The sequence below is a fragment of the Dryobates pubescens genome, chromosome 27 (genome assembly GCF_014839835.1).
Source record: "Dryobates pubescens isolate bDryPub1 chromosome 27, bDryPub1.pri, whole genome shotgun sequence".
NCBI classification, from domain to species: Eukaryota; Metazoa; Chordata; class Aves; order Piciformes; family Picidae; genus Dryobates; species Dryobates pubescens.
In genome coordinates, this window is record NC_071638.1 from 3,728,618 (window position 1) to 3,754,758 (window position 26,141).

The 26,141-nt window shown below is 44.2% G+C and overlaps 1 protein-coding gene across 2 annotated transcripts in view; it reads left to right on the forward strand.

Moving 5' to 3' along the window:
* Positions 1-26,141, forward strand: part of FBLN1 (fibulin 1) — a 122,005-nt gene that overhangs the window by 65,262 nt on the left and 30,602 nt on the right. Inside the window, exons 11-15 of one of the 2 annotated variants that reach the window (XM_054173906.1) lie at positions 1,065-1,190; positions 1,741-1,860; positions 2,965-3,096; positions 3,870-3,993; positions 23,801-23,943. In XM_054173906.1, coding sequence (XP_054029881.1) covers positions 1,065-1,190; positions 1,741-1,860; positions 2,965-3,096; positions 3,870-3,993; positions 23,801-23,943 — 645 coding nt within the window. Of the gene's footprint in view, positions 1-1,064; positions 1,191-1,740; positions 1,861-2,964; positions 3,097-3,869; positions 3,994-15,974; positions 16,393-23,800; positions 23,944-26,141 lie in introns of those variants that run through there. The other variant, XM_054173907.1, reaches the window with a different exon arrangement.

Consider the following 26,141-nt stretch of genomic DNA (forward strand, 5'->3'; position numbering starts at 1 on the left):
CCAGGGACAAGCAGAGTCCCTCAGGGATCAGTCCTGGGACCAGGCTTGTTCAACATCTTTGTGGGTGCCATGGACAGTGGCATTGAGTGCAGCCTCAGCAGGTTTGCTGATGACACCAAGCTGTGTGGTGCAGCAGACAGGCTGGAGGGAAGGGATGCCATCCAGAGGGACCTGCACAGGCTGGAGAGGTGGGCACAAGACAACCTCCTGAGGTTCAACAAGACCAAGTGCAGGGTCCTGCATCTGGGTCGAGGCAATCCCAGGCACATATCCAGGCTGGGCAGTGACTGGCTGGAAAGCAGCCCTGAGGAGAGAGACTTGGGGGTGCTGGTAGACGAGAAGCTCAACAGGAGCTCTCAGTGTGCACTTGCAGCCCGGAAGGCAAATCAGATCCTGGGCTGCATCAAGAGAAGTGTGGCCAGCAGGTCAAGGGAGGTGATTCTCCCCTTCTGCTCAGCTCTGGTGAGACCCCACCTGGAGTACTGCCTCCAGTTCTGGAGCCCCTATCACAAGAGGGATATGGACATGCTGGAACGTGTCCACAGAAGGGCCAGGAGGATGATCAGAGGGCTGAAGCACCTCTTCTATGAGGACAGACTGAAGGAGTTGGGGCTGTTCAGTCTGGAGAAAAGAAGGCTCCGAGGTGACCTAATTGTGGCCTTCCAGTATCTGAAGGGGGCCTACAAGAAGGCTGGGGAGGGACTTCTCAGGATCTCAGGTAGTGCTAGGACTAGGGGTGATGGAATGAAGCTGGAGGTGGGGAGATTCAGGCTGGACATGAGGAGGAAGTTCTTGCCCATGAGAGTGGTGAAGCCCTGGAATGGGTTGTCCAGGGAGGTGGTTGAGGCCCCATGCCTGGAGGTGTTTGAGACCAGGCTGGGTGAGGCTCTGGCCAGCCTGATCTAGTGTGGGGTGTCCCTGCCCATGGCAGGGTGGTTGGAACTAGATGATCCTTGTGGTCCCTTCCAACCCTGACTGATTCTATGATTCTATGTTCTGGTCCAAAGCACTGCAGCAGTGAAGCCAGACAATACATCCACCTCTCTTTGTGTTTCTCACTGCAGATATCAACGAATGCCGACGCTATCCAGGCCGCCTTTGTGCTCACAAGTGTGAGAATACTCCTGGTTCCTACTACTGCACTTGTACCATGGGATTCAAACTTTCAGCTGATGGCAGGTCATGTGAAGGTATGGCTGTCCTGTGCTTTGGCTGTACAGTGTGAGACAGAGCTCATTGCTGTTGAGCTGTTTCAGTTTCATTTTAGCTTGCAAAGCTGCACTGGAAAGGCATGAGAAATCAACCCCTGGGGGTTTTTGATTACATGACTTGTTATGAGTAACGAAGCCACCGTAGCTCACAGTTCAAATATGTTGCTCACTGACTGGATCCTGCAGAGGTGTCTGGTTCTGCATTTATTGCATTTCGAAGGATGGTTCAGCTAGATCAAATTTGAGACTTGCTGATATCCAGATGTAAAAATGCAAATATAGTCCTAAAGACTCTCTCCAAGTAAAGACTTTGAAGGACAGTGGGAAATGATAGCACAGTGCAGAACAACCTGCCCATATCCACTATAGAGTAATAAATCCAAAGCTTCCCATTTCCAGCTTACTCAATGACACGCGTAGCATCCTTTCTTAACTAAAAACCTCTTCCAAACTTTTGTCTTAGCCCTGTAATAGCAGTGGTGATTACAACAAGAAACTTGGTGTTCAGATACGTTGTTTTGCCTTTCAGATTTAAATGAGTGTGAGAGCAGCCCCTGCAGTCAAGAGTGTGCCAATGTGTATGGCTCCTATCAGTGTTACTGCCGCCGTGGCTTTCAACTTAGTGACATAGATGGGATTTCATGTGAAGGTAAGCATCATCATTTTGCAGACAGAGGATGAGTGAGCATTTCTTACTCTCACCATAACATACAAACAGTTCCATGTGTTTGTAATGGTTTCGTTTAAACATTGGATTCTCTTTGATGTTTCCCTGTGTTAATGAATGTCGCCCACCCATGTCCTAATCTAGGAACCACTTGTGTGGTGTCAGTTTTGCTGTTTACACTGATTTGGTAGCTTGGCATAAGTTTCTATCTTGCAAGGGATGTTTTTGGAGTTGTATATTTCTAAGGAACTAACAGAATTTATAGTCTTCAGCAAGTGCAGATAGGAAAACATTTATATGTTACCTATGTAATACATAATATTACTAGATAGCATTTTATATGCCCTGTTTTTTGTAGCTAGTTCTGAGCTAATGTATAAGTAGGTCCTTCTCATTTACAAGGAGAATGTGGGTGTGCCTTCATGGACAAGAGCCTGAATTCGGACTTAGATCTCCAGGACTTGATAGACAGTAAGACCTTGGATAGAACATCTATTTCGATTTCCCTTCTGTAAAAACAAGGATAAAGAAGCAAATCATAGAATCAGTAAGGTTGGAAAAGACCTCAAAGATCATCAAGTCCAACCTGTCACCCAGGACCTCATGACTACTAAACCATGGCACCAAGTGCCACATCCAATGCCCTCTTGAAGCGAAGTTGTGGACTCTCGTCTGTGCAAATATTTAAGACCAGGATGGATGAGGCTTTGAGCAGCATGGTCTAGTGGGAGGTGTCCCTGCCTATGGCAAGGGCCTGGAACTAGAGGGTCATTCAGGTCCCTTCCAAATCAGGCCATTCTATGAGTCTATAAAAACTATTCTTCTCCTGCCCTTTTGTAAAGTTCTGTGACGCACATCACTGTAAAGTGCCTGTTCTTACCCATTTACTTTTGTCTCCCTTTTATTGCTTCTGATTTTCTTCACACCTCCATTGGTTTCTGAGAGCCTTTAATGACTAGACCTACACCTATCAGATGACCTTTTTCCTTGTCCAGCAATTAGAATAGTGAACTTCCATCTGGAGCTCCCAGCAGCAACATGGATGTCATGGACACCTAATGAATGAGCGGTATTTTCTTCTTGCAGACATTGATGAATGTGCTTTACCTACGGGAGGGCATATCTGTTCATTCCGATGTATCAACGTTCCTGGGAGCTTTCAGTGTACTTGTCCCTCCACTGGTTACAGGTTGGCACCCAACGCACGCAACTGCCAGGGTGAGTTCAATAGCTGCAGGGAGGCCTAACTGGATCACTGCATCGCAGGATGTCAGGGGTTGGAAGGGACCTCTGGAGATCATTGAGTCCAACAGCCCCTGCCAGAGCAGGATTGTAGAATCTAGTGCAGGTTGCACAGGAGTGCACCTCGCTGGGTCTTGAAAGTCTCCAGAGAAGGAGACTCCACAACCCCTCTGGGGAGGCTGCTCCAGTGCTCTGTGAACCTCACAGTGAAGAAATTCTTCCTCCTGTTGAGGCGGAACCTCCCGTGTTGTAGTTTATATCTATAAATGACTTAGGACCTAAACTTTAGCAAGTTTGAATGTTTAATACAATGTCTTTATTACAACATTGTAGGTAAAGCAGTAAACATCAGCTTGAAACCTGAAGAAACCAGTGTTTCTTTGTAAATACACAGGAACCTTAACAAACTACAGAATGCAGCAGAGAATGCTTTTTATAACACTATTAAAATTCTTAATGTGGAATAGTATGACTTAGTTTAACCACTAAAAGGAAATATGCTCTGAACATTTCAGCAAATATTTGTATCTTGTCCACTTAGTGGCACTGCTACTCTTCCTTTTCCTGTCCTTGCCTGCTCTTTGGCTTAGTTTTCTTCCTTTTGTTTTTGTTCTCCAGCTTCCAATCCTGTCATCATGTTTAATTGCACCTCATGTTCTGTAGTACCTAGTATGATCCTTTCATCATCTGGAGCCCGCAGGTACAGGAAAGGTGTTTGTTTAATCCCTTCACCCTTCTCTGTTTGGCAGATATTGATGAATGTGTTGCAGAAAGCCACAACTGCTCTTTCAATGAGACTTGCTTTAACATCCAGGGAGGCTTTCGCTGCCTGTCCTTGGAATGTCCAGAAAACTACCGCAAGTCAGGAGACACGTAAGTGCTTTCTTTCTCAAGGCTGAACGTTGTTCTTTGGTGATGTCATCTCCTTTATGTCATGCTACAGCCGACTCAATACATAAAAGATTCTGTCAAATACATATTTTGTTGGCAGGTCTACCCTGTATTTTGCACAGAGAAGTCCAGTCCCTTTCTCGTGCTCCTGTTTCAGTCTAAGACATTAAGAAATGCCATGTGTCAGTGGTTTGCTGAGTAATGATCTCTAGAGCCATAAGCAGATGTTCTCTCTCTGGCTACCTTGCAGGCAACCTGGTAGGAGCATTGCATTCCACTTCAAAATTCTGACATTTCTTTCACATGTATTCTTTCCTTAATTTTGCACTCCATTGAAAGAGTTCTTTTTAGCTCCCTCTCTGAATTCTTACCAGTGCTGTTGCAGAGCATTGCAAAAATGTCTTATTTTTAGTACTATTTCTCCTCTGTTCAAAAAGACTGGAATCCTAGCAAGGGTGGTGTGTTAGTTGCTGCTCCTATTTGTGTCTCTCAGCCTATCTCAGAGAAAGTCTGTGCATTCTGGTGTTGAAAATATTAAACACCTTTAGGAGGAGGGGCTGCCAGCAGCTCATTTGCAGTCATCAGATGATGCTAGTGGAGTGGAGAAGTTGCTGTCAGATTTCAATTGTGTAGCTACAGTTTATGGCTGATGCAGATGACTGCTTTTCCTCCCACCCTGTACTCCAGTGATCCTTCCAAAGGCTGCTCCATGGTGCCCACCATGTGCACCATACCCAGGTAAGTGTATGTTCCAGCAGCTAGGGAGGAAAGCTGATAAATCACATTTGTCATCAGCTTGCTATTGCTTTTAACGGTCAGTGTTCAGATGCCCACCATCTCAGATAAAATTGGGTGCCACCTCTGTAAAGTGATGCTAAGGCTCATCTTCTTTGTGGGGATTGGGTAGTCTCCATTTAAACCCTAATCTGTGAAATGCCATGTAAGTGTCACAGCAGATGTGCTTGATCAGAATGCTGTAGAGAGTGCTCATGGTATATAAAAATACATTCTGAGAACTGTCAATGGTAGTGAAGAATTAGAATAGAATAGAATAGAAAAGAATAGAATAGACCAGGTTGGAAGAGACCTTCAGGATCATCAAGTCCAACCCATCATCCAACACCACCTCATCAACTAAACCAATGCACCAAGCACCCCATCAAGTCTCCTCCTAAACATCTCTAAATGATGGCGACTCCACCATCTCCCTGGGCAGCCCATTCCAATGGGCAATCACTCTCTCTATGAAGAATTTCTTCCTAATATCTAGGCTAAACCTCCCCTGGCACAGCTTGAGACTGTGTCCTCTTGTTCTGGTGCTGGTTGCCTGGGAGAAGAGACCAGCCCCTGCCTGCCTACAACCTCCCTTCAGGTAGTTGTAGAGAGCAATAAGGTCTCCCCTGAGCCTGCTCTTCTCCAGGCAAGCTTTAAGTTGTATTTGTCTCAACAGTAAAGAAGCATCACCTTGTGATACAGATGTTCTCTTTATTTGTAATATTGTGGGTTCATTTGTATCCTAAAAAAGAAAGTCCTTTGCAGTGGACCACTAAGCAGAATTAGTGATCGTGGTCCGAATTAGTGGTCTTGTGGACATCCCTGAGTTGCCAAGTTCAGTTTATAACTATGCAAGGTACACACACATTCCATTTTCTCTTCTTCCTTATCTGTATTTTTATGTATTTGTTGAAATTAATGGCTGTTGGGAATGTACAGGATCTTTTGAGGAAACAGTAGAATGCCTTTTTTGTGTCTGGGATGTTGGGGGCCCGTTATGGCTTACTCGGCCCAACTCTGACTCATGGGGAGTCTTCTATGTGCCATAGTTATAATTGGCCTAAGAGTCAGACAAATTTTGTAGCTACTCAGTGAAGTTCTTACTATTTTAATTCTTTGAGTTATGATCTCTTGTTTTTCCCCTCTCTGACACAGTTAATAAATCTATTGTTGAAAATCTGTTTGCATAAATCAGAGAGAATGTGAGTTTGTTATTTCTGCTGTAAACAGTCCAAGTCAGTTCAATGACCAGCTCACCCAGCACTGTGCCAGGACTCTAAAATAAAAATGGTTGGCTTCTCATAGCATTGTATGTGTCAGGTCCTCTCCTTTTTATTCAAAACATTCCAATTTTACCAACTTGGCACATCATGAGAAAAACAGCACGTTTTCATTCCCATCAAGTTGGGTTTTTTTGTTTGCCCTGTTCTCCAGTGTATTCTTTGGAACAGCTGTAATTTAATAGGTCTTAGTCCTACAAATCCAAGTTTGTTCATCCTTATTTTTCCTTAAAATAAGAGGCAACAGCCCTCAGTGATCCAGAAGCTTCCTTAGCCAACCCCTTTAAATCAGAGAATTTTGTGTGGTGCCTGTTGCAGTGGTGATTGTCATCAGACTAAGGAATAGAATGGAATGGAATGGAATGGAATGGAATGGAATGGAATGGAATAGAATAGAATAGAATAGAATAGAATAGACCAGGTTGGAAGAGACCTTCGAGATCATCGTGTCCAACCTATCATCCAACACTACCCAATCAACTAAACCATGGAACCAAGCATCCTGTAATTGCAGGATCATCCCATGCTGTGGGCAAAAGCTCAGGATGCTGCATATATACTCTGATCTTCAGGAGGAAACAGTGTGTGTAACCTTCCCCAAAGACCAGCAAAGTGTCTGGCATGGCCAGGTGCTTAATGGTAACAATTTTATCTCTTTTGTTTAAATTTGGCCTCCCCCCATCTCTAGATCATCCTATAGGCTTGGTATTTCTCCAAGGAAAAGTAAGATCTACTGCTACTCACAGTGGGGCTTAACTTGCTGTATGGTCTTGCCAAACACTTTTTGTTTTCAAATTGCATAACAAATTCTCTTCATGTGACATTGCAGTCTAACATTTATAGTGTTTAATCCAAGAAAAACAGTAGAAAAGATAAAGAAGTGGTTACGGTGGCATGTCAGAAATGTGTGTAGCACTGAGCCAGATTGGGAAATACTTTTATATTCAAGACATGTCTGCTTATTATTAGGGTTGCCTGTTGCTTCTCAGTATTAGGACCTGTTTTTAACTGCTTAGAGTTTGGCTAAAACTTAACAAATGGATGAATAGCATGCAACAAGGCTGGGGAGAGGCCTCAAGAACAAGCCCTATGAGGAGAGGCTGAGGGAGCTGGGGTTGCGTAGCCTGGAGAAGAGGAGGCTCAGGGGAGACCTTATTGCTGTCTACAACTACCTGAAGGGTGGTTGTAGCCAGAGGGAGTTGGTCTTTTCTCCCAGGCAACCAGCACCAGAACAAGAGGACACAGTCTCAAGCTGCACCAGGGGAAGTTTAGGCTGGAGGTGAGGAGAAAGTTCTTCACAGAGAGAGTTGTTAGCCGTTGGAATGGGCTGCCCAGGGAGGTGGTGGAGTCACCATCCCTGGAGTTGTTCAAGAGGGGATTGGACGTGGCACTTGGTGCTGTGGTTTAGTAGTCATGAGGTCTTGGGTGACAGGTTGGACTTGATGATCTTTGAGATCTTTTCCAACCTTATTGATTCTATGAAATTTTACATGCCAGGTGTTTGAACCAGGTTCAAGTTTGGGCAAATTTCAGCCAAAGCAGTTCACTTATTTCCTAGGACAAGGGTAGAAAGCAACATGCTGGTTTGTGTATTTAACACATTTTGGATTTGGTTTTGTTTTTTTTGGTTGTGCTTTGTTTTGGTTGGTTGGTTAGGGTCTTTTTTTGGTCCCCATTAATTTTCTGTCATGTTTTGTAGCAGAAATCTGACATTTGTTAGATGATCTCAAAGGTCTCTTCCAACCTGGTCTATTCTATTCTATTCTAATCTTTTTTGTGCTTTTTTTTCATCTTTAATGAAAACCTCTGAAATTACCAATTTTGTTAAATTGCAATTAGCCTCTTTTCATAAATCTTAGGAAATTAGGAGCTTGGTGGGTAAGCTTAATCCACCCCTGTATGCCAAAACAGAGTTGGGTCTACTTAGAGTATTTCTGAGAGTTGTTTGTTGTAACTTTTGCTTCAAGTCCTTGAATGATAAGGGTTTCATAGACTCAGTGCTGGTCTGACTTTGTGCTTGACTGTCTTCCTCAGTGCTATTTAGCTCTTCCTATCAGTAGAGAAGTCTTTCTTTTTTTAGCAACAAACAATTCTCTCCTGACTCAGCAGACCTGAGCTTCTTGCAGCTCTTCAAAGATGCCAAGAATGTGTGGGTACCAACTCCACAGACTGTCTGAGCCTGCTCCCACAAATAGCCACAGAAAAGAAACCCCTTCTTCCCCATAGTGTCAGCTCCTATTAATGCTGGGTCAGGTGCTGCCAGCCATGCCAATCCCCAAACCTATTTCTTCTGTGCTTTCAAAGACCACCCAGATAAGAAATCCCACCTGTGATTCCAGCACAGGTAAGAAAAGAGCAGACTCACTAAGAAGGAAAGGCATACTTGGGGATAAAGAGGCTGAATGCAGGGAGGGAAGGATCTGAAGATATGACCAGGTGAGGTAAGTGAATCTGGCAGACACTTGAGAGGTAGAAGGTAAAATTTAGAGACAAGGAGGAGACCAATCACAGGAGCTTATGGTTAGGAGTGCTTGATGCTGGATTTGGATGAAGGCTGTCAGAGAAAGGAATAATTTGGGAGAGCTGCACAAAGATTCTTGAGGGAAGGAGTGTGTGCTTTGTGATTCATAGAATGATAGAATGGTCTGGGTTGGAAGGGATCTCCAAAGGTCATCTAGTCTAACCCCCCCTGCCATCATCAGGGGCATCCTCAACTAGATCAGGTTGCCCAGAGCCCTATTGAGCCTCACTTAGAATATCTCCAGGGATGGGGCCTCAATCATCTGTCTGGGCAACCTGTTCCAGTGTCCTACTACCCTCATGGAAAGAACATGTTCCTAACATCCAATCTAGATCTGCTCTTCTCTAGTTTGAAGCCATTGCCCCTTGTCCTGTCACTGCAGGCCTTCATAAACAGTCACTCTCCATCCTTCTTGGAGGCCCCTTTCAGGTACTAGAAGGCTGCCTCTTAGGTGTCCCCAGAGCCTTCTCTTCTCCAGGCTGAACAACCCCAGCTCCCTCAGTCTGTCCTCATAGCAGAGGTGCTTGTGCTCCCAATCCCCTGATCATCCTTGTGGTCCTCCTCTGGACCTGCTGCATCAGGTCTGTGTCCTTCCTATACTGAGGGCTCCACACCTGGATGCAGTACTCCAGATGAGGTCTCATCAGAGCAAAGTGGCAGAATCACCTCTCTGGATCTGCCAGTAGCACTTCTTTTCATGCAGCCCAGGATGTGATTTGCCTTCTAGGCTTCAAGCTCACACTGTCTGCTCATATCCATCTTCTCATCTGTCAGCACCCCCCAAATCCTTTTCCACAGGGCTGCTTTCTATCACCTCATTCCCCAGTCTGTATTGATAGTGAGGATTGTTCTGGCCCAGGAGCAGAATCCTGCACTTGCTCTTGTTGAACCTCATAAGGCTCACCTGGGCCCACCTCCAGCTTGTCCAGGTGCCTCTGGATGACTTCTTGTCCCTCTGGTGTATTGAGAGCACTACACAGCTTGGTGTCATCTGCAAACTTGCTGATGGTGCACTGGATCCCACTGTCTATGTCATTGATAAAAATATGAAACAGTAGGGACCCCTGAGGGTCACCACTTGTCACTGTTCTCCATCTAGTCTTCAAGCCATTGAGCAGTGCCCTCTGGATGTGACCATCCAGTCAGTTCCTTATCCATTGAACAGTCCACCCATCAAATCCATATCTCAACTTGGTGAATAGGATATTGTGGGCAACAGTGTCAAAGGCCTTGCAGAAGTCCAGCTCACATCCATGTGTCATCCCTTATCTACTGACATAGTTTCTCATAGAAAGCCACTAGGTTGGTCAGGCAGGATTTGCCCCTTGTAAAGCCATGCTGGCTGTTTTGAATCAACTCCCTGTCCTCCATGTGCCTCAGTATGGCACCTAGGAAGATCTGTTCCATGATCTTCCCAAGCACGGAGGTGAGGCTGACAGGTCGGTAGTTCCCAGGGTCCTCCTTTCTACCCTTTTTAACCATGACTGTAAGGTTTCCTTTCTTCCAGTCCCCAGAGACTTCACCTGACTGCCAGGACTTTCCAAATATCATGCAGAGTGGCTTGGCAACTATAACAGCTAATTCCATCAAGATGCATTTCATCTGGTCCCATGGACTTGTATATCTTCAGGTTCCTCAGATAATCCTGCACCTTAGAGCATGATTAAGGCTTTGAAGCAGAAACTGAGAAAACCAAGTGTCAGGCAGGAAAGGATAGAGCAAGAGGAGGAGGGTCAGCAGTGGCTGAGTATACAGTCCTGATACCAAATGTTTGAGTGAGCAGGAATGGTAGTAGACAAGGAAAGTGGACAGGAAGAAGGAGAGAATGATAGGACATAAAGGCTCAGTGCTGTGGGCAAAATGAAGATAAGTCTGACTGTTCTATAGCTTGGAAACTCCTTGAGACCTTACAGCTCCAGACAGGAGGAACATGCAGAGTATTGGTGCATCCTGTCTCCTGTTCTGCTGTACACTGTAAGTGGGACTCCAGGTTCTCCTCTGGGAAAGAAGTATCTTTGAAAACCAATCATCAGTTGGTTTCACTCCCTTTAAGTTCTGGTTTGTTAAAGATAAAAAGCACCCTCCCCACAGAGCCACTCTGTTAAATGTAGGGGTGCACGATGTGGTGATACGGCCTGGCTGATGGCTCACCTGGGCCTCAAGGTGTGGTGCAACCTGCTGAAAAGAAATACAGACTCGATGATAACCTGAGGGAGTGCCTCTCTAGTGGAGTATATATTCTAGGAGGTGTGGAAGAATGTCACAGCTCTGGCAGTCCTCGGGGTCGAATTTCAGAGACGCATGGTGTAGAGTTTAGTCATAATAGGTGATTATTAATTCAGCACATTCCCCTCTATGAAGTAAATTGCAAAACCACAAATCCTGCTGAAAAGTTCTTTTCCCTTCAGTGCATGAGGAATTGTTGTATACCACTCAGCTCCTTTGGGCACAACAGAATAAATTGCCTCTGTACTGTGGGAAAATCAGGCTCAGAAATTAACAGGAGGGAAGGCAGAAAATAATTTCACAGAATCACAGAATCACCAAGGTTGGAAGAGACCTCAAAGATCATCAAGACCAACCTGCCACCACAGACCTCATGACTAAACTATGGCACCAAGTGCCACATCCAATCCCCTCTTGAACACCTTCAGGGATGGTGACTCCACCACCTCCCTGGGCAGCACATTCCAATGGCTAACAACTCTCTGAAGAACTTTCTCCTCACCTCGAGCCTAAACTTCCCCTGGCACAGCTTGAGACTGTGTCCTCTTGTTCTGGTGCTGGTTGCTTGAGAGAAGCGATCAACTCCCTCCTGGCTACAACCACCTTTCAGGTAGTTGTAGACAGCAAGAAGGTCTCCCCTGAGCCTTCTCTTGTCCAGGCTAAACAATCCCAGCTCCCCGAGTCTCTCCTCACAGGGCTGTGCTCAAGGCCTCTCCCCAGCCTCGTTGCCCTTCTCTGGACACATTCAAGAGTCTCAATGTCCTTCTTAAACTGAGGAGCCCAGAACTGGACACAGTACTCAAGGTGTGGCCTAACCATTGCAGAGTATCTCCTCGTTTCTCCATTAGGAAATGTTGTATAAATTGGAATCTAGTTTTGGTAGTTTTCTTTTCCTTTATGAGTAACCACTGTTTGGGAATTCAAACATTAGGTAATTCCTTGAATCCAGTATTTCAGCCACATAAATAAACCTAAGAGGCCAGCGTAGTAAGTGAGCTAAAATAAGCAGGAACCAGTTCAGGAATAAACATTGATGCTTATTTTTTCTCGTTTGCATGCCTAATTGCAGAGCTTTGCAAACTGTATTTCAAACTGCCTCAGTGCAAAGCTGTGCATGTTTTACTTGGGCTCTGTGCTGGGTTTGTCTGACAGCATCTTGCCATCTCCTCAGCATTCCCCTTCCCTTGCCAGCCCCCACTGTGATCTCTTCTGCAGTGACACGGTGTGGTGGTAGGGCACAGAGGCTGTACCGCCAGTCATCCATCCCGAGATGCCATGGAGCTGGAGCAGCGTCTTGGGTTGCTCACTCACTGAGGTTGTTGGATTTCCCCTGCCATATCATTTCCATCTGCCTGCTGAAGGGAAGCATTTAAATAAGGTCTAGAGGGTACACTGGGAGTTAAGTGCTCATTGCTGCTTGTCTTTATGGTGTGTGACCCCAGGATGAACTCTGGTTCTTGAAAGCAATCATATTTGCTCTCTCTGTGGTTAGTTAATGGAACAATTAGTGCACATTAATTAAACCTATAGTGAAATGTGCAGTGTGCACCACCAGAGAATGATGACTTTTGAGTAATTCTAGCTCCTACCTGCAATCTGTCTTCACAAATAACTTCCTGAATCAATGGAATGGCCTTTTTCAGATCTTAGGAAGCTGGGAGTTTTGATTTTTATTTTGTTCTCTTAAAAAAGGTATTTTGCTTTTATAAAAGAGCATCTTTATGAGCTTGTAAATGCTTATGAGAGTGTATATGCTCCCAAGAAGGTTTACATGAAGATGTTTCCAAGAAATTAATTGTTGTGGTGGGTTGAAAGGAAAGGCTGCGCTTTCCCTCCCCCACTGAGGAAGAAACCACGGCTAGACCAGTTGGAGAAAGCAGGCTATATTTACAAGCATATATAGGAAGCAGATTATGTGTAACACCACAAATACAGGTATCTTACCATATTTACAGGAATACACAGCAAATAAACACGATCAGAAACCAGACCCCCAACAGAGGGGGCTTCCCCCTGTGCCCCCTTCACCCCCCTACCTCCCTTCTCCCCCAAAGAGGTAGAAAAAGAGAGAAAAGGGTGGTTAAGGAGACAGGAACAGAAGGCCTGGTACAAGACTTAGTATCTCTTATCTGTTAGTTGGCCAGAAGCCCAGAAGCAGTCCAGCTGAAAGGGAGGGTGGAGAAAGGAAAACTGAAGGCAAGTCCCAGCTCCCCTGGGTCTAAGACCATCACCTCCCCCTTAATTAGCCAATGAAATTCGTTTGGAATAAAAAATATTTTATAAACATTTAGCCAGTGTGCCCCTTCCTTAAAGGCACAGCCTCAAACGGTCACAATTGTCTTGACCTGCTTCATGATTCCATCCACACCAAGTAGCCTTGTTGAAGGGTTAAACCTTGGAGAGCCGAGCTCCAAGCACTGCTGGACTGATAAGAGGAGACAGTATTGGCCTTGATGGCTTTTGAACTATGGGAACACGGTGCAGCAGTGTAGTTGGAGGAGGGCAGATACCTGAATAGAATAGAATAGAATAGAATTAACCAGGTTGGAAGAGACCTTCGAGATCATCGTGTCCAACCTATCATCCGACACCACCTAATCAACTAAATCATACAACCAAGCATCCTGTCAAGCCTCGCCCTGAACACCCCCAGCGTCGGCGACCCCACCACCTCCTCAGGCAGCCCATTCCAATGGGCAATCACTCTCTCTGTGTAAAACTTCCTCCTAACCTCCAGCCTAAACCTCCCCTGACGCAGCCTGAGACTGTGTCCTCTTGTTCTGGTACTGGTTGCCTGGGAGAAGAGACCAACCTCTGCCTGTCTACAACCCCCTGGTTACGAATGGTTATTATGACCTGAGAGTGTAAGACTTCACATATAGCAGATTGATATAACAGAGTCCCTTGTTGCAGTCATAAACTGCTTCTGCGTTGTATTAGCTTTTATAAAGAAGGATGTTGCATAATGAAGTGGACACCTGGCCTGCACCGGGCCGAGTCCCGTCTCTTGTGATTTCAACAAAACAAAGTCATTCTTTTTAGTGGAGTTATTGATGACATTTCAGAAAAGAATGGAGAGCTCACCATACCTGAAAATATTCCCAGAGTACCCACACCTGATTAGCCAGCCATCCCGCGAAGGCTTGTGCGTGCTCTTTACACACATAAATAAAATTAAGAATGTATTTAAGTCTTCAGAGATTTGCTTTGTACTGGTGTTGCCAGTGGTATTGAAAGAAAACATAGAACACATTAACTGTAGAACTGAGGGTGATTTTAACTAACCTTTTGGAAAATGTTTATCTTGCATATCATGAGGAGTTCCTGGAATTCAGGTCATTGTGCACTGGAAACAAAATGGGGCTTGCTTATGAGCCACAGTTCTGCTGGTACAAATACACCTAATAGCTGATCAGTTTTATGTGTCAAAGTAAATGAAATAGTCAGATTTCCTTGAGGTACTAAGAAGCAAACCATGCTTTCATGTTGGAGCATTTCTTAGTAAAGAAACACAGAGTTTAGGTTGCATAACCTCAGCTGAGAGGACCGATTATTGCTTTTGATTGGAGAGGCACTTTTGCATAATTTGTGTGGGGGGCGAGTTTGCAGCTAAATGCACAGCCTGATCCTCTCCAAAGTTAACATGCAGCTAAGATCATCATGTTTACCTCTCCTTCCATGAACTTGTCTGAGAGAATTGTTTCAGTTAGGAAAGACCTTAAGATCATCGAGTCCAACCATTGTCCAACTTTACCAAGTCTGGTGATAAACCATGTCCCTCAGCACCACATCTGTGTGTCTTTTAAACACCTCCAGGGATGGAAACACCTCCCCAGGGAGCCTGGTCCAATGTTTGAGAACCCTTTCAGTGAAAACTTTCTTCTAATATCTAACCTAAACCTCCCCTGGTGCCACTTGAGACTATATAGGTTTCCTCTTACTCTGTCAGTTCTTACGAGGGCGACTGACACCCACCAAGGATGTTTGGTTACCAATTTGAATTGTGGTGATTTGGGCATATCTTTAATCTGAAATTCAGATAAACTTTTGGTGTATGCAGTTCTTTAAACACTTCTTGAACCCACCAGGTATCATGACATGTCAGAACATCATTAATGTGCTGGTAAACTAGAACATTCTGTAATAGCAGTACCTTTAATTCCCATGCTTGTCTGTGCCATATTTTACTGGACAGGCTTCACTTCTCTCCACAGCAGAAAGGGAAGAAATTGCTCATGATTTCTAGTGCTGACATTGATTGTTCACCCTCAGCCTATGTGAGTGTCATCTTCCTCGTGCTCTGGATTCTTCACTTGAGTGTAGAAGGGGTGGAAACAGCAGAGGGCAACTTTCTCACTCAGCAGCATCATTCCTGTGACTCAAGGCTGCCTAAGAGTAGGGCTTATGACTGCAGGGCACATGCTGGAGACTCAGGCTGTTGCATCTTGTCCTTGCTAGATGCATGTTAGAGTGACTCAGAATGTTTTTGGTAGCACGGAGAAATGCTGTGCTTCGTTGGGAGGAAGAAATCTGTCTTCAAAGCAAATAAAACTAAACATACAGGCAGTGTTGGGAAGAAGCTTTACATTCTTCTGTATGCTGTCAGGTGCTGAACTTACATACATGCATAGTGCAGTATCTACTGTACCTCTTCTCTGTCAGGAAGATCAACTCTTTGTGTGTTTGTGGTTTTCAGACTATTTTGCTCAATCTTAAGACCCAGCCAGACATCCCAAGCAGGACACAGTCAGCTCACTAACCACTCACGATCTCTTCCTTTATTTAACACCTATCAGATCAACAAGAAGAATAGAACCTGGGGAGGGGGGAAAGCCAGTATTCTCCCTAGGAAGAGATTAGCTGATCTGAATGCAAATGAACTCTTCTCCCTTGCTGAGTGGCCAGACTCAACCCATCGGTGTGTGCAGAGAAAGGGAAACGCTTCTGAGAATGGTAATGCTTCTCCCAAAGCACCGACCCCAGAGTTCATCCTTATTTAATTAATGTTCATTTGCAATATAACTGAGGTGCCAGGCTGAGGAATGGATACAAGTATGCAAGTCAGCATATCTTTTTCCACCCCCACTGCCCTTGCTCTCCTGTCACACTTGCTAAATGTACGCTAATCTTCCTCTTGTCTTGTGTTCTCACTTTTCTTGCAGTCGCTGTGAGCGCTTGCCTTGTAATGAAAATAAGGAGTGCCAGAGCCTGCCTCTGAGAATAACCTACTATCACCTCTCTTTTCCTACCAACATCCAAGTACCCACCGACATTTTCCGCATGGGTCCTTCCAATGCTGTCCCTGGGGATAAAATCACGTTGTCCATCATCAGCGGGAACCAGGAGGGTTTTTTCACCACAAAAAAAGTGAACAACCACAGTGGCATTGTGGTCATGCAGCGGCAAATCACAGAGCCCAGAGACCACCTTCTGACCATTCAAATGCAACTTTCCCGCCATGGAACCGTCAACACATTTATTGCCAAACTTTTTATCTTTGTCTCTGCACAGCTCTGATCCCTTTGATCCCTGTACAGGCATCATTGGCTGCTTTTTCTCTTCCAAGAGTAGCTTTTTCTTCTCAATTTTAATAAAGTTGTAGTTCATCTGTTTGCATGCTGCACTTGCATTTTATTTGTCATCATCTTACAGTTCTCCACTTTTCCCCTGTCACTGAACACCTCAGTTCGGGGAGATGTGCACTCTGCATCCTGTCTTTAAAAAGAAGTAGAAATTGGTGTCCAAGAGCTTATTACCTGAATATACCAAGGACTGAAAACTATTCATTTCATTCACACAGCAGTGGAGTTGCTCTCATTTGATGATACACAGCTGCCTAGGTTTAGGTCTCAATTTAAAAAACCCATCAAAAGTAGGAGAGAAAAAGGGGAAAAAAAAAGGAGAATTTGAGCTATCTCAACTGAAACATCTTTAGAGAGTTTCATCACTTATGGGATAAATGCTGTTTATTTTCTGAAAATCTATTGAAAGGGTCTAGCTTTGGCCCTTAAGACCTCAGAGATGCCCCAGAAGAAAAGTGTCTCAGAAAGGGCAGGGACAGATTCTCAAGCTGCGCTAGTTATCATTGCTCTGCTGATTTCCAGCAGGTACAGATCCTAGTTCTGGCTTCTAAGGATGGGACAAAAGAGTATTTCCTCCGAAGAACATTTATTTCATCTCCTTTCTATGGAACTTCCACTGAATTAAAAAACCCCTCACAATGGGAAAACAGCAATGAACTTGCTAATAGCACTCAGATAGTAGCAGAGAGCTCCTTTCTAGTTCACAAGCTGCATCCTGAAATGTGTCTACAGGAACATTTGAAAAAGTCACTTAATTGATCTCATAACATTCTTGTCTCTCCAGCTTCCATATCAAAGCTGAGAAATGTTTAATTGTAAGGACTTTACCCACCACCACCAAAAAAACCTCAACCACATCCTAGCAGTTGTGAAAGGTCAGCCAGAATTCCAATATCCAAATCTTTTGTCTTCCTTCCATGACTTCTTCCCTTTACTTCTGTGCAATCAATTTACTTTTCTGTCCTTGCATTGATAAGTATTCAAAACTGAGTCCCAGAGGCATGATCTAAAAGTTAGTGTTGTTTTAGACCATCCTGGGCCCAGATACATCTGCTGCCTGTGACTGCCCCTCAGTTTAAGAAGGACATCGAGACACTTGAACGTGTCCAGACAAGGGAAACAAGGCTGGTGAGAGGCCTTGAGCACAAGCCCTATGAGGAGAGGCTGAGGGAGCTGGGGTTGTTTAGCCTGGAGAAGAGGAGGCTCAGGGGTGACCTCATTGCCCTCTACAACTACCTGAAAGGTGGTTGTGGCCAGGAAGGGGTTGGTCTCCTCTCCCAGGAGCACCAGAACGAGAGGACACAGTCTCAAGCTGTGCCAGGGGAGGTTTAGACTCGAGGTGAGGAGAAAGTTCTTCACCGAGCGAGTCATTCGTCATTGGAATGGGCTGCCCAGGGAGGTGGTGGAGTCACTGTCCCTGGAGGTGTTCAAGAGGAGATTGGACGTGGCACTTGGTGCCATGGTCTAGTCATGAGGTCTGTGGAGACAGGTTGGACTCGAGGTCTCTTCCAACCTTAGTTATACTGTGATACTGTGATACTGTGAGGAATAATCCATGTGAATAGACATACTTGAAAAAATGCTTCACTATGTAAATGCAGACAAGCAAGATACAAGATTAGAAACTGGGAATCTTCTAAACCAAGGAATTGCTCTCTTAGCTGTAAGCTGCAGGCTCTCAGGTTCATCATCAGCCAATTGCAGCCCTCTGCCAGAGTATTACATGTTCCCTAAGGCAGAGTTTATTGCAGCTGGCTGACAGGAGTTCAGGTCTCACAAGGACTGCCAATGTTTAATAAGTCTGTTGACATATAAGGCTGCCAGAAGTTGCAAGTGGGAAAAGAGTCCCAGTTTTAAACATTGAAAGCCCAAGCCTATGCTACTTGAGCTAATGGGGTTTCTAATCACCACAGAAGATGTTTGTAATATAAAAGCCTTCTGGCTACCAGTTCATTATGAAGCCATAATTAAGTAGGGTAAATATGCAAAAATAAACTTACTTTTTGCAAGCATTAATATATATTTGTTTGACAGGATGGGAAGGGAGTGTGAGAATACCATATTAATTTACATTCAGCAAGTAACACCATAACATGGAACTTGGATTCTCCTCTGGTAGATGCTTTAGTGCTGCAGTGCAGCTGGAACTTTCAAGAACGTGTATGTAATTATGTAGCACCATTTCTCTGTGTGGTTATTTCCCAACTGAAATGAAATCGTGGCTCCTGGTCCAAAGAATCCAATTAACTGAATCCCACAGAGGATCTGAAAGGGAATGACACCAGGATCCAAGAAGAAAGGCAAAATGATGGTGACTCCACCACCTCCCCGTGGTGGTGGTGGAGTCGCCATCATTGGAGGTGTTTAGGAGGATTCTTTATAGGGTACTTGGTTGCACAGTTTAGTTGATTAGATGGTGTTGGATGACAGGTTGGACACAATGATCTCGAAAGTCTCTTCCAACCTGGTCTATTCTATTCCATTCTATTCCATTCTATTCCATTCTATTCTATTCTATTCTATTCTATTCTATTCTATTCTATTCTATTCTATTCTATTCTATTCTATTCTATTCTATTCTATTCTATTCTATTCTATTCTATTCCATTCCATTCCATTCCATTCCATTCCATTCCATTCCATTCCATTCTAAAGGTTTCTTTGCAAAGTAAGCAGAGCAACTGTGCCATTTCTTACTTTTTTTTTTCCTTTTAAATGAAAAGGGCCTGGAGGAGGTGCCAGCTCCAATGTTGCAAATTTTGCTGGAGAGGGGAGGACTTGAAGGAAAGATTTGAATAAAAAAATTCTCAGCACTCAGGAGGAAACTTCTGTCAGTCACAATCCCCACTACAGGAAGACATGAGCAAAAATAAGAAGTCATTCTGTCCCTGTTCTCAGCACTGGTTAGGCCACACCTTGAGTCCTCTGTCCAGTTCTGGGCCCCTCAGTTTAGGAAAGATGTTGAGTTGCTGGAATGTGTCCAGAGAAGGGCAACAAAGCTGGGAAGGGGTTTGGAGCACAGCCCTGTGAGGAGAGGCTGAGGGAGCTGGGGCTGCTTAGCCTGGAGAAGAGGAGGCTCAGGGCAGACCTTACTGCTCTCTGCAGCTACCTGATGGGAGGTTGTTGACAGGCGGGGGCTGGTCTCTCCTCCCAGGCAACCAGCACCAGAACAAGAGGACACAGTCTCAAGCTGTGCCAGGGGAGGTTTAGGCTGGATGTTAGGAAGAAGTTCTTTGCAGAAAGAGTGATTGGCCATTGGAATGTTCTGCCCAGGGAGGTGGCGGAGTCACCATCCCTGGAGGTTTTTAGGAAGAGACTGGATGGGGTGCTTGGTGCCATGGTTTAGTTGATTAGATAGTGTTGGATGATAGGTTGAACTCAATGATCTCAAAGTTCTCTTCCAACCTGGTTAATTCTATTCTATTTCTTTGCACTATTTCTCTCTCCTCTACAAATCCCACACCCTTTTTTTTTGCCTTTCCTTTTTCTTTTTTTCCTGAATTCTCTGTCCACACTGCTAAACTTGATCTTCTGCTTTCATTTTCCCTTGCCTAAATATTCATTCCCTGATCTTCTTTCTTGGGATATCCCTGCTAATTGTTTCAGTATATCCAAAATGCAGTTGGTAATACTTTGTCCTTACTTCAATGGCACATCTTTAGATGTCCCCTGGAAAAAAATGGCAATTGGCATCTATTTCAAATCCTGGTATTTGCTATAAATTATGTGCTCTGACCTCAAAATACTTTTTATTTTATCATCACACATAATCTTTGCATTTGATCTTCTGATTAGGTGGTGTTGGAATAGAATAGAATAGAATAGAATAGAATAGAATAGAATAGAATAGAATAGAATAGAATAGCATCATAGAATCAGTCAGAGTTGGAAGGGACCACAAGGATCATCTAGTTCCAACCACCCTGCCATGGGCAGGGACACCCCACACTAGATCAGGCTGGCCAGAACCTCATCCAGCCTGGGCTTAAACACCTCCAGGCATGGGGCCTCAACCACCTCCCTGGACAACCCATTCCAGGGCTTCACCACTCTCATGCTGAATCTCACCTCCAGCCTGAATCTCCCCACCTCCAGCTTCATTCCATTCCCCCTAGTCCTATCACTACCTGAGATCCTGAGAAGTCCCTCCCCAGCCTTCTTGTAGGCCCCCTTCAGATACTGGAAGGCCACAATAAGGTCACCTCAGAGCCTTCTTTTCTCCAGACTGAACAGCCCCAACTCTTTCAGTCTGTCCTCATAGGAGAGGTGCTCCAGGCCTATGATCATCCTCATGGCTGGTTGCAAGAGACCTTCAAGATCATCGCATCCAACCCATCATCCAACACCACCTAATCAACTAAGCCATGCAACCAAGCACCCTATCAAGTCTTCTCCTAAACACCTCCAGTGATGGTGACTCCACCACCTCCCTGGGCAGCACACTACAATAGACCATTCTAAGCCTAGATAAGTAAAGCTTGTGAAAGGATGTGATTCCTGTCAACAAATGTGACAGCAGTTAAAGGTAGTAACAATTATGGGGTCAAGTAAACCAAACATTTTTTAATAAGAATTACACTGATTAACAGAAGTGCATGAAATGTTCATTTGCAACACAGCTCTGTACTCTATGATAGAATAGAATAGAATAGAATAGAATAGAATAGAATAGAATAGAATAGAATAGAATAGAATAGAATAGAATAGAATAGAATAGAATAGAATAGACCAGGTTGGAAGAGACCTTCAAGATCATCGCGTCCAACCTATCATCCAACACCATCTAATCTAAACCATGCAACCAAGTACCCTATAAAGTCTCCTCCTAAACACCTCCAATGATGGTGGCTCTACCACCACCATGAGGATGTTTATCTGTTGCATGTGTGGTTACAAGGTGGATGGACCCAGTATCTAGTTTTAACTATTAATTAAATCACTTGTGGTCATTGTGATCCTCCATTTCTGTGTGCAGGATACCTAATTCATGTCAGAATACTGTACCCCAGTGCATCAGTAGTGAAATTTGTGATTTTAAGTCTTTCTTAGGCCTTCATGGCTTTATTGGATGAGGATTTCAGAAATGTTGGAATTTGCCAATTCTTGTTCCAGCTGAAGTCAAGAGTAAAGTTGCCTTTCCTTCCTAGGAAGGAGCAAAGGCAGAACAACACTGACTGCTTCTGACACTCCCACCACAATGTTTTTACATACAAATTCTACTATCTAAATACAGCTATGAAAATTTAGGATGCCTCAGTACCTCACTAGTGATAAATGTCCCAAAATCTGACAGACATGAGGGTCAGCTAGCTGGAAGTCCTTTCTTTATTTGGTGGGTGGAATCTGTTATTGTAGGTCAGAATGTGTTGTCCATATCCAGAACTACTTTGTTGTAAAATGACCAGAAGGAGGTATTTCATTTCCCTGGCCAGCAGGAGTTAGGAAGTACCCCTGTACCCAGGGCTAAGGCTGCACCCTGAGAACTATGTTCAGTTTTGGGCCCTTCACTGCAAAAAAGTCATTGGGATGCTGGAGTGTGTCCAGGAAAGGGCAAAGAGCCTGCTGAGGGGTCTTGAACCTGTGAGGAGCTGCTGAGGGAGCTGGGGTTGTTCAGCCTGGAGAAGAGGAGGATGAGGGGAGACTGATGGACATTGTTCTCTACTGCTACTTGAAGGGAGGTTGTGTTAAAGTGGAGGCTGGCATCTTCTTCCAGGTGACAGGTGATAGAACAAGAGGAAGTGCACTCAAGGTGCACCAGAGGAGGTGTAGATTAGACATTAGGAAAAACTTCTTTGCCTGAAAGGGTCATTAGGCACTGGGGCAGGCTGCCCAGGGAAGTGGAGGAGTCACCAATCTTGGAAGTGTTTAAAAAATGTTTGGATGAGGTGCTCAAGGACATGGTCTAACAGTTGTGTATGGGGAGATGTTAGGTTATGGTTGGACTTCATGATCTTAAGGTCTTTTCCAACCAGGCAATTCTGTGCTTCATGAGAGAGCCCTGTTGTGATATCTGTGAGATGTCTAGGAAATGACAACATTTTGTACCCAAATAGCAGGACTCTCCTGGCCAGGATTAAACCACCAACTACAGAGTGAGAACAACAAGCCAGACCCAGCTGCTGTAAATTAACCCGAATTCACTGCCTTCTCATGAGCTATGCTAGTTCACATCTGCCGAAGCTTGATTTCCTTGAATCATCTCTCTCTCTTACCTTGATTTTAGCTTCAAATACTATCAGCATGTTTGGCTTTGTTTACTTTGGGGAGCAAATGTGGGTAGTATATAATGAGAAATTACTCAGGTATTTATTGTTAATAGAGCCATAAGGTCCCTTTGAACATGTGAAACAAGATGGGTTGTAGGTGTGGACTCGGGTAACACCTTTTGAAAAGAGCAAGAAGTTTCTAAAGGTGTCTGAAAAACTTGGGCTTCCATTTTTGTTTCACTTTTACTCAGTGATTTTTTCCTTCCTTTTACTCTTTTGATTCCACACAGATACACCACCACCACCACCCCCCTCCCCAACACTGCAGTCTTTTCTTTTTTCTACTTAGAAATATGAAGAAATGGGCAGGTCAAAGTTGAGATCATTTGTGGGGCTTAGTCACATTTTAAGTCCCAGCATAGCCCTTTCATCTCTCACGAACACAGACCGGGTATTGTGTGAAGTTCCTGAACTGTAAGTGACTTTAAATTCACTCTAGTGGACAAGGGTGAGAAGAAGTCATTTAACTTTTAATAGACTTTCAAGGACGAATGAGCAGCTGGTTAAGATGGAATATGAAATGACCCTTACCATTTCCCCAAACTCAGACTTCAGTCTTTGAGGTTTTAAATAATGTGGTTAACTTTTTCCTCTCCTAGTTTCCCTCACTGTTTTCTCAGTTTAGGTGGAAAGGGAATATGTGTGTGTGTGTATAAAAAAAAAAAGGCTTAAGAGAGGCTTTTCTGGCTCTTGCTGCACCGAACATTCTGAAGGACAATTGGCCCTTCAGATATTTCCTGACTGATATTTCCAGAATGAAAACAAGTGTTTCTGCTTTATATGACTGGTTATCAGGGAGCACAAAAAAGCTGGTGCAAGTAAATGTAGCTCCACTGAAACTGGTGAGTCCACACCAGCATACTGCAGCTGAGGACCTGGACCTAGCTGTTTGATCTTTGTTTGTACTTGAAAAGAGACTTTGTATGGCATCTTACGTGCTACATTTCTCCCTGGTTTCGCATACCTGGCTTGAAGAACTGGGAAGCAGTTTTGAGGGAGTTTTGACTGCAGCTCTTAGCCATGGCAAATGTTTCACTCATCCTGCAGTTCTGATGAGAGGCATTAGTCTAAGTTTTTGAGGTGAAGAATGAACACTTAATTTTCAGAGTACATATGTGTCTCTCTCTCATTTCTCTGTAGCATCAGACTTGAAAAGACGGACACTATCCGTTGCATTAAGTCTTGTCGACCAAACGATGTCATCTGTATGTTGGATCCAGTCCATACAATTTCCCACACCGTCATTTCACTGCCCACATTCAGAGAATTTACAAGACCTGAAGGTAAGTGGTGTGTTCCTTGTTCTGTTTAATAGACTACAACATCGAAAACCTCCACCGGAAATCCCTGCCTAAAGCCAGACTAGCTACCGGTGCAGGAAAATGTTTGTGCAGTTCCAAATTATAGTGTACTATCCATTTAATTAAAACCTTCAATATCCAGGAGTTTTAATTTTATGGGGCAATGAAAGTCATTCTGAGCTCTAACTCATACAGCTTCCTGGTCTAAGGAACTCTTGAGTCTGAATTCCCATTTACCGTATTTACTCACGTAATAGTTGTGTGCTCCATGATATTTTTTCTGCTCTTTTTTTTCTTATTCTTTGCAGATTTTGCCATAGGAAGTAGGTGCTCCTATTTCTCTCATCTCTTAATGGTCTGTTGTTTGCTATTGACAGGTGGCTTGTTCTAAAAATACAGCCTTTATCTACATGCAACCATTAGGCTTTAGTACGTGCATGGCGAATCATAGAACCCTTTTGGTTGGAGGAGACCTTTAAGATCATCAAGTCCAACCATCAATCCAGCACTGCCACTAAACCACATCCCTCAGCACCACATCTACACATTCCTCCTGGGATGGTTTAGGACAGGATAGGGTAGGATAGGATAGGGTAGGGTAGGGTAGGGTAGGGTAGGATAGGATAGGATAGGATAGGATAGGATAGGATAGGATAGGATAGGATAGGATAGGATAGGATAGGATAGGATAGGATAGACCAGGTTGGAAGAGACTTCTGAGATCATCGAGTCCAACCTGTCACCCAGCACCATCTAATCAACTAAACCATGGCACCAAGCACCACATCCAGTCTCTTCCTAAACACCTCCAGTGGTGGTGACTCTACCACTTCCCTGGGTAGCCTGTTCCAAGGTCTGACAACCCATTTGGGGAAGAAATATGTTGAAGATAATACCTAGTGCTGTGATTTCTCTATTTTTGATCTATGGGGGGAAACAACATTGTGGGAGGGAGAAAGGCATTGTTTTTTTAAATACAGAACAAAGGGAGATTCCAAGGACTGGACAAAAAAAATCTTAAAGATTTTCAAAAGCATCAAAGTGATTTGCTGTCCAGGCACCCAAGGTGAGTTTTCCAGCCCCAGATGATGCAGTCGTGCATTTCTTTAGTTCCTTTGGCCTGTGAGCCCTTCAGTTCATAAAGGATCACACTCATTTGCTTAGTTCTCAAAGAGATTTACAGATAAAGAGCCAATTTTTGCTCCTTGGAATTTGTATTAATTTTCTGGCAGCTTCACTGGGAATTGTCAGCGCATCCATAGGTGGGATGACTGCCTTCTGCCCTGCTTCTCTGTAGAATGAGCTACTCAGCAGCTTACTGTGTGGCACAGGCACAGAGAAGAAGGGGAGATGGAGGGAAAGAAGGTTATTTTGGAGGGGCTTTTAAAGATTGGAAATCCCTGTTCCTAATGCACCCAGAGTCTCGGCTTCTCTATCTTAGGAAGACATCTTAATCTGTCTCTTTCATGAAAGCCAAAGCTGATTCTTCATTTCTTTACCAGCAGAAGGACTAGGGCAAGAGACATGCCAATCCTTGTTCATATAAGGAACAATTTAACCACCAGTAACTTAGCTATGTAGAGCTCCTATAGATTGCATCAGGCCTGTTTCAGGCCTTGGCTGGCCCTGCTTCACAGGGAATGGAGGAATGCCCCATAGCCACTTCTACTCCCATACACACCCCTTCAGCTTCACCAGGTGTACTGGCAGCTGAGCTAAGGATTTGGCCCAGGATGCTTCCCAAACCATTTCCTCATTAGTCCATCCTCATGATTTAATAAAAAGAGACCTAATGATCTGAGAGTACGACCCAAGCTCAGAAGAGGTTCCTAAATGTAATTCAGTGCATGGCCTTGGGTGAATGCTTACAGCTCCATGTTTTAATTTCATCTTCTGTAGACTGAGAATATTAACGAGAATAATAATAATTGCCTTTCTCACAAGGGGCCTGAAAAATAGTCTTACTTTGGGGTTTTTAAAACCTAAACCCATCCTCCAACACTCAAAGAGACTTTGTCATTTGTAATGGCAGTACTTTGTGTAACTGCCTAAGGGACTAGGAGTTCAGTCCTCCTCTACTGCCCACCCTTGGTGTTGTCCTTGGTGTTGACCTGTTTGGGTGCCTGTCAAAAGTCTGACCACTTTCTAAGACTGGACTTTCTGGACTCTGAAAGTAACAG